Source organism: Corylus avellana, chromosome 1 (genome assembly GCF_965113065.1).
Source record: "Corylus avellana chromosome 1, dhCorAvel1.hap1.2, whole genome shotgun sequence".
In the NCBI taxonomy this organism is placed as follows: Eukaryota; Viridiplantae; Streptophyta; class Magnoliopsida; order Fagales; family Betulaceae; genus Corylus; species Corylus avellana.
In genome coordinates this window covers 43,495,421-43,504,080 of record NC_142490.1, presented here as the reverse complement: position 1 = coordinate 43,504,080, position 8,660 = coordinate 43,495,421, and the positions used below count along the sequence as shown (strand labels likewise).

Here is an 8,660-nt window from a genome sequence, read left to right as displayed (position 1 = left end):
TCAGATGCTACAGTAGAACCCAATGTATTGGGTTCCACTGTAGCGTTCCTTTGCCTTTTTATAATCATAAAAAAAAAAAACTCTCTCTCCTCTCACATCTTTTCACGCCCACTATTTTTTTCCGTTCATCTTCTCCGCCCTCTTCTGCATTTCATCTCGACACAAAGCAAATCTCCATCTTCAATACTCCATCTTCACTCTCACAGCCACTCAAAAGATTTACACCCAAAATTAAACAACAAATAAACGAACCAGCCTTCTTCCGGCGAGATGAAAAAACGAAAAAAGGTGCAGAGAGGGAAATAGATGCAGCAAAAACCCAGACCGATCAAGACCCAACAGAAACCCAAAAACCCAGACCGATCAAACCAAACTTCAAGGCTCTCATATATGCTGGCAGAGAGGGAAATAGGTGCTGCGGCTGGAAGGGAAAGAAAGGAAAGAAGAAGATGGAGATGAGATGAGAGGAGAGAGAGAAATCATATATGCTCACCAGACTTCACCATTCAAGGAGATCAAGAGAGTGAGGCAGAGAGTGAGATGGAGATGAGGCAGAGAGGGAAGTTGGTGCTGCTGGAAGGGAAAGAAAGGAAAGAAGAAGACGGAGATGAGATGAGATGAGAGAGAGAAAGAAAGGTTAAATTAAATGAATAAAATATAAAAAAGGTAAAATAAAAATAATAATATTTTAATGGTATAAGGAAGCATTAAGGGAAGCTATTGGGGTGCAAATTGATATAGGGAAGCAAAAAGTAGTTTAGATCCTTAAACTTAGGGAATATGACCGGGTAGCTGCTGGGAATGCTCTTACACCTAATTTAAGCCAAAGACCCAATTATTTTGGACAAAAACTAGTTAAATCCCAGGATTTCTTTGGTGGATAATAGCATCCTAAAGACAAACAATTTCTTGTAATATTCAAAACAATAATATGTTAAAATATGCAATATTGGAAAAAGATTTAAAATTACCTACATTCATACTTAAGTGAATCAAATAACTTAATTAAGCAACATGAACTATGAATAATTTTTTTTTAAAAAAAAATTAGTAAAAGAGGTGTCTTCTTAGCTATGCCCACTAATTTTGTCAAAATAAATAAATAGGCTATGCCCACTAAGACCTCATACATGGAATAAACATGTTTCTGTATTCATAGGCTAGCTATGTCATGGACGATCAATTATTCATCTCATTAAGTAATACAAATTCAGAATAAAATCTATTTCAATTATAATTCCACAAATAATTATTTATTTGTGATAAATTACTGAACACCTTTTTTTTTTTTTTTTTTTTTTTTTTTTTTTTTTGACATAAACAGCTTAATTTATGTATACTTAAACTGTACATGGCATGTACGTGGGCCCAGTTTCTAACATTTCTTAGTCAGCTAAATTATTATTATTATCATTATTATCATTACTTTCACCGAGTGCTCGATTTGTTTCTAGAACAATTATCAAGGTAAAAAATACTATCAAATATTGGGTTTGAGTCTTGTCCATACATGAGTATAAGACAATATAGGTCAATTATATTCCGACACATTTAATTAAACAGGTCAAACTTCTTAATCCAAACCATCTAATTTTGTGTTAGGTTCATGTCGAGTTTGCGGGTTGTTTTAAAAATTGCTAGCCCTAGTGTCAGGTTTGAGTCATATCGAGCAATAAGTATAAGACTATATAACTCAATCATAACCCGAATCATTTAATTAATTGTGTTTATAGTTTGTCCATAAAGTTGGCGAAGTAATGCGATTGTAATGCATATAAAGTTTTATTGTTTTACAAATTAACATGTTACGTCCTTGAATGTAATTATATAAGATTTTACAAACATGTTTAAAAGTTTGTCCATTCAATGTAAGCTGTTGTCGTCATTTTTATAATTTATTTTAATCTTTCGTTGGATACAGTTATTCTTATAGAAAAGCTGTCAACAAACTTTGGCGTCTATAATTAAACCATTATATTATACGAGTAATTCTACGAGGCCTACTTGTTTTTTACTAAGAATAATGTGGTTATTAAAATCATAATTTTATCAAATTTTAATAATAATCAATCACAAGCTTCTTAGTAGGACACAAATAAGACATAAGTAGGCCTTCTAAAATTGCTCTATATTATACTGTCAACTCTTATGCCAACTATTACACTGAGTAATCTTGTGTTGACTATCATAAATAATTGAGTAATTCCATTTATTAGACTCTTATACTATTGTTTCTTTATATATATATAGAAAAGGCTGTTAACAAACTTTGGTGTCCATAATTGAACCATTATATTATACAGTCAACTCTTATACCAACTATATATTATACTGAGTAACCATGTTTTGACTATCACGATCAGTAATTTTATTTATTAGACTCTTATATGATTGATATATATGCAACTGAAATAACATGATAATAAAAATTAATCCTTCATTTTTTTTTTTTAAGTTTTGATCCAATGATTGATTTTCACTGTCACGTCATTAAGTTGTGCAATAATAGTCTAACAGTCTACGAAATAACATATTACTCTAACCGACTATATATAAATCGACTTGTGGTTCAAAATAATAATTTATATATGTAGACCTCCTGATTTCATTTGTTTGTTTATCACATCTCTATCTAGCACGACTCTCACAGCCGACGAAAGCCATCACATTTTCAATTATATGGATTTCATTATGTTCGCTCCTATGTACGGTTTATTTTTACTCTTTTATCAATAGTTGCGTCATTTCAATCGAGAAACAAAAATCAAGACACAGGGATAGTGTACTTTCTTTGAACCCTAATTTGGAGTGGCATCAGAAAATTCCCATGAGATATATATTTTTTTTTTGGCTATTCAATTCTCATTAGATATGAAATTGATTAAAAATATGCATTCAATCTCATACTTCATCTTAATTAATTACCTTCCTCTAAATTTTGTCTCGTCCATACACATATTAGTTTTTCCAAAAAAACCTAAAAATTTGGGTTATCTATCAAAGTATACTTTTATTTTTTATTTTTAAAAATTATTATTATTATTATTATTTTATTTTGTTATATATGTTATATATATTCTCACCAAACTAAGGAATATAAATAGTTATTCCATTTTACATTCTCAATAGTAATTATTATTATTTAATGAAATAGTCATTTTCTGTACCAAATAGGACCTAACAGTCGAAGTTCTAGCTCTTCAACAGGAGAAAGAAAGGAGAAAGAAAATTAAACAACTAAGGGAAGGATATGTTTAACTCCATCAAGAAGTTGTATGATGAATGGAGCATCCAAGGTTTCGTTCTGTTCAGTCTCTCACTACAGATCATTCTAATTCTGTTTGCACCATTTAGAAAACGCACAGGAAATGTGATGGTAATCTCGCTAATTTGGCTAGCTTACTTGCTGGCCGATTGGGCTGCTATCTTTGCATTGGGACTTATTTCAAGCCGTCAAAAATATACTCAAAAATTTGATGATCATACTGACATTCTGGTGTTTTGGGCTCCCTTTCTTTTGTTACACCTTGGTGGTCCAGATACCGTAACTGCTTTTTCTCTGGAGGATAATGCTCTCTGGCTAAGGCACTTGGTTGGGCTCCTAAGCCAGGTTGTCACTGCTATTATTGTCTTTGGCCAATCCCTTCCCAGTAACAAGTTATGGGTCCCTACTGTCCTTTTGTTTGTCGCTGGAACCATCAAGTATGGTGAGCGAACGTGTGCTTTATTTCAAGCAAACCTGAATACATTTCGAAAATCCATGCTTAAAGCGCCTGACCCAGGGCCTGACTATGCAGAGTTTATGGAGAAATACTCTGCAATAGAAAAGGCCAACCGCCAACCTGCGATATACACGCTACCAGGAGGTATAGCCGATATCCGCCATGAACGTGATCTCGATGCAATTGGGGAGGTGCGACTTGCTTACCACTTCTTCGAAATGTTCAAGGGTCTCATTGTGGATCACATCTTTAATGTCCATGAGCGTCGGGAGAGCCAAAGTTTTTTCGGTCAGAGAACCGCAGAGGTTGTTTTGAAAGTCGTAGCAGTTGAACTCAACTTCTTCTATACAGTTCTCTATACGAAGGCTATCGTGATACATTCAGTATTTGGATACCTTGCCCGGTTTATATCCAGTTGTGCGATTGTTGCAGCTCTTTCAACCTTCTATTCATTAGATAAGCATGGTTTTGGCAAGATTGACGTTGGAATTACCTATAGCTTGCTCTTTGGTGCCATAGCCTTGGATACAATTGCTCTCTTTATGCTGGCTTTCTCTGATCAGACTGTTGCTGTTACTTCCAATTGGAATAAAAGATGGAAAGGAATAAACAGATGCTTCCTCCTTCTCTTCAGATGCTTCCTCCCTCTCTTCAGATACTTTCTCCATCTCAAGAAGATAAACTGGGGGGAAGATATAGAATCAATGAATTGCTTGGGACGGGCTAGACGAATCCTATTCCGGAGGTGGAGTGAATCATTGGATACATACAATTTTATAGATTATTGTCTAAAAGAACGTTCAAAAAAGAACCTTACACCCTTCAATTATTTTGGCCGGATATTAATTTATGTCAGTGAAAAATTGGGCCTCAAGGATTTCTATGATCGGATGAAATACGTTTCCAAGAAACCATTAACAGAAAAGCTATGGGTTTTCATCTTTGATGAGCTGAAAAGGTACTCCTATTTAACAGATCGTGAAAATGCGAAGAGGATACGTTCAACCCTAGGATATTGGGTTCTACAAAATATTGATAGGAATATTATTGGTAATGAGAGAAGCAAGTTTAAGCATTATATTGCCGACGTTGATTATGATGAGAGCCTTATGTTATGGCATATTGCTACAGAACTCTGTTATCATACTGAGAGTCATGAAGACAGTACTACTAATCGTCGTGAATTTTGTAAAATCCTTTCGGATTATATGTTATATCTTCTTGTTATGCAGCCTACTATGATGTCTGCTGTTGCAGGTATTGGCCAAAGAAGATTCCGCGATACCTGTGCCGAGGCCAAAAGATTCTTCGACAAAAAGGTCGACCTAGGACAAGAACAAGATGAAGAACATAAACAGGCTTGTACTAGAATCCTTGAAGTAAATACTGATGTGGAACCTGCTCTTGTGAAGGGAAACAGAAGCAAATCTGTGCTGTTTGATGCATGTATTCTTGCTAAAGAGCTAGGAAAGTTGGAGGGGAAGAAGAGATGGGGTCTAATGAGTGAAGTGTGGATGGAATTGTTGATTTATGCTGCAAGCCATTGCAAGGCCAATGCTCATGTTGCTCAACTAAGCAAAGGAGGAGAGCTTATCACATTTGTCTGGTTATTAATGGCTCATCTTGGCATAGGGATTGACTTCCACCATTTTGGAAGTGCAGGACTCTTAGGAGAGTAAACTGAATAAGCTGGTCAATCCAATGGCTTTTTTATTAAAAATAAAATAAAAATTGGAGGATGGGCAGAAGATTTTTTCTGTATCTTTATTTCCTTCCGGTAGGGATGGAGTTGTTTGTAATGTATATGAAAACACTAGTATATCTTAGCTCCGCAGCTAAGTTTAACTAAAAGCAAATGCTTCTCAACACCATCATGATCAATTTATTGGCTATGACTTTTAGTCGTTCGTCTGAAATTTTTTTTACATAAACTTGGGAACTTATCAGCAATGCAGTTCATCCGATGATAAATACATAATCAAACCCGAACAAACAAAATGTTGAATTGAATTGCACCAGACTCTAATGGGGGGTATATATATATAAAAGCATTTTTACAGTCTTCTCTTAACATTACTCTTAACATAAAATCATTTTTATACCATCTAAAATCACTTTAGGTTGGACACCTAAGATTACTTAGTTGGTCATGAATTCTAGCTGTAACATTACTAGGGACTCCTATAAAATGTTTCATTATGGTGTAAATTAAAACATTAATTCCATCAGGGATTCCTCTGTTATGTGCTTAATCATAAATTGGGATTTATTCTTCATCTTTCTAGACTGCATATTTTATTTCATTACGATTTGCTTCAGTTAGGTATTTTTCCCACCAAGCTTTTAAAGTTCCTATAAATCCTGAGGTTAAAATATCTACAATTTCTACATTAGTTTTTTCTGGATTAGTAAGGTAATTATTAGTAACCATTGGCATGTGTTGTAGTTTGTTTAAAATTTCTTGTTCAGATAAACCATCAAGATTCTATTAATAGATCTTATCAGAAAAGACTAAGAGTTGGTTAAAAACATTTCTTTCTTCATATTGAATGTCTGGTGGTGTAGGCCTAGAATACCAATTGTGGGTGTTACTTGTTGGTCTAATGATTCTATTAACTTGGAATTCATTGAACTGTTGTTCAATTTGTTGTATTTCATGATCTGTAGTTTGTTCAAATTCTGAACTTTGTGCTTCACTTTTTGTTTCATATGTGATTATTTGTTTATCTTTTATAATGACTTTGATAGTTTTAGAGGCCGAGGCTTCGTTTTTGACATTTTCAAGGTTTTTAGCATGTTATATATTGACCTTTTCAAGACAGGTTTCTTCTTTATTTTTTAGATTTAACGCTTTGGTAGGGGTGGGCAAAAATCCGCCCAACCCTCAAACTCGACCCGCCCTTCCCCGCGAGGTTTTTATGTTTATTTTTGCGGGTTCGGGTAGGATTTACCCAACCCGTGTGGGGCGGGGTGGGTTGCGGGTATATGAATTTATTTCTTGAGGGTACCCGCCCTGTCCCGATCCTACCTGCATGAGTATAAAACCAAAAAACCCTAACCCTAAGTTCCTAACTCTCTCACTCTCTATTATGTTTTCTGCCGCCACTGTCCCTCCTTCCTCTCTCTCGTCTCTACTGCTCTCTCTCCGACTCTCTTGCAGCTTTGCTCTCTCTCTCTCTCTCGCTCTCTCTGGTCTCTATGGTCTGCTCTCTCTCCGTCTCTCATCTACGCCACCGCTCCACATCCTCAGACCATGGGCTACTGCGCCACTTCCTCTTCCACAGACCACAATCCAGGTTTTTCTCTCTCTCTAGACCCCTTTCATAAATGGATATGATGTTGGGTTGTGTAGCTGCAATCATTACTAAATGACAATGGTGAAAAACTTGATTTATAAATTTCTTTGGTTGGGACCTTGGGTATGTTCCAATCATGTGAATCTATATTCGCTTCAGGAATCTTATATTCTTCTTCATTAACTATATCAGGTAAAGAAGATAAACTAGATCTAGAGCTCATAGAAGAAGTGGATCTAAACAATCTAGATATAATTCAAAATATTTGTTAAGAACAAGACAACAAAATTAAAGACTTTCTACTTCTAAATGCTTCTCTTTAACGGGTCTTTAAGTGTTCTATAATAACTATTTGTGTATCCTACTGTGTGTCCTCCCGACTTACAAGCCTACCCAGCCTAACTGCGCTGACGGCACATTGACAGCACAAAGCGTACATCCCATAGAACTCAAAGGTTTAGCTAAAGATAACATCTGAAAATATACTTGTTTTACAATTCTGATTTCATGAATTAATAAATATATGAATGGATATCAAGATGAATAGATCAAACACACATGGCTTTGATACCAGGAGGGGACTCACAGAACGAGTTAACATAAGCAGAAGAATTAAAGACATAGTGATGTATTTAAACAGAGACTGCTTGTAAGATTCTAGGCTGAATATGAACAGAATATCTAGAAGGATACACAAAGACATAAACATAAATATGAATATGAAATGTTGAAGACACTTCAATTGGAACCATAAATTCAAGAATATACATAATGAAAATATGATATATGAAAATAAGTACTTACGAAAATATGATGCTGTAAAATTAGCTTGAAGAACCTTTCATTAAATGAAACATTCTGTAAGACATGGATGAAATTGTGACATACATTTTGTGAGATTTCACTCATGTTCAGAGAGGGAGAAGAGAAAAGAGTGTTCTAAAATCCGGAAGAACCGCATTGCTGATACATGAGCGAAGGATGCTATAAATTGAAAAATAAAAAGTTGAATACTGTAGATGAACAGTGACTTGTCGAGATGAACAGTGCTGGCCGACATGAATAGTGATGAACAGTGATGGCTGTAACGCCCCGATATTTGAACTAGCAAATATCGAAGTCGTGACGCTGCAACTTTAGAAAATACAATCTTACAGCGGAGTATGTATATTTTTTTCTTTTTCTATGACCTAGGAATAACTTACACAACACAGTTAAGCTGACTGAAATACCTCGAGGTGATATATTATTAAATAAAATAGAAACATGGTTTTCATTACAACATATGTACACACTAGGTGTACCAAATATATGCCACAGACGGCACCTAAATTAACATAGTAATATTTATTAAGTTTACACACATCACCATACATAATAAAAGCGTTTTAACATAAATGAGACTTGCTCCATAGAGTAAGCATAAATCCTGCAGCAGATGGTCTATCAACCATCAAAACCAGTAAAAGGACCATCGTCCTCACTTTCTATCCCTGCATCAAGATCTATGTAAAGATGACGTTATCATATTTACATAGGCAAACAAGTGAGTAATCTATTTTCCTAGATATAAAGACTAAAAAGACTAGTTTGAACAAATAAGATTAAAGACTAAAATATATAATAATGAATGAGTTGTGAA

At 34.8% G+C, this 8,660-nt stretch overlaps 1 protein-coding gene across 1 annotated transcript; it reads left to right on the top strand.

The window, feature by feature from the left end:
* Positions 1–3,250: 3,250 nt before the first annotated feature.
* LOC132169457 (uncharacterized) lies at positions 3,251–5,401 on the top strand. The gene has a single exon (XM_059580490.2). It carries the CDS (start codon positions 3,251–3,253, stop codon positions 5,399–5,401), a length of 2,151 nt encoding a protein of 716 aa, XP_059436473.2.
* Positions 5,402–8,660: the final 3,259 nt, after the last annotated feature.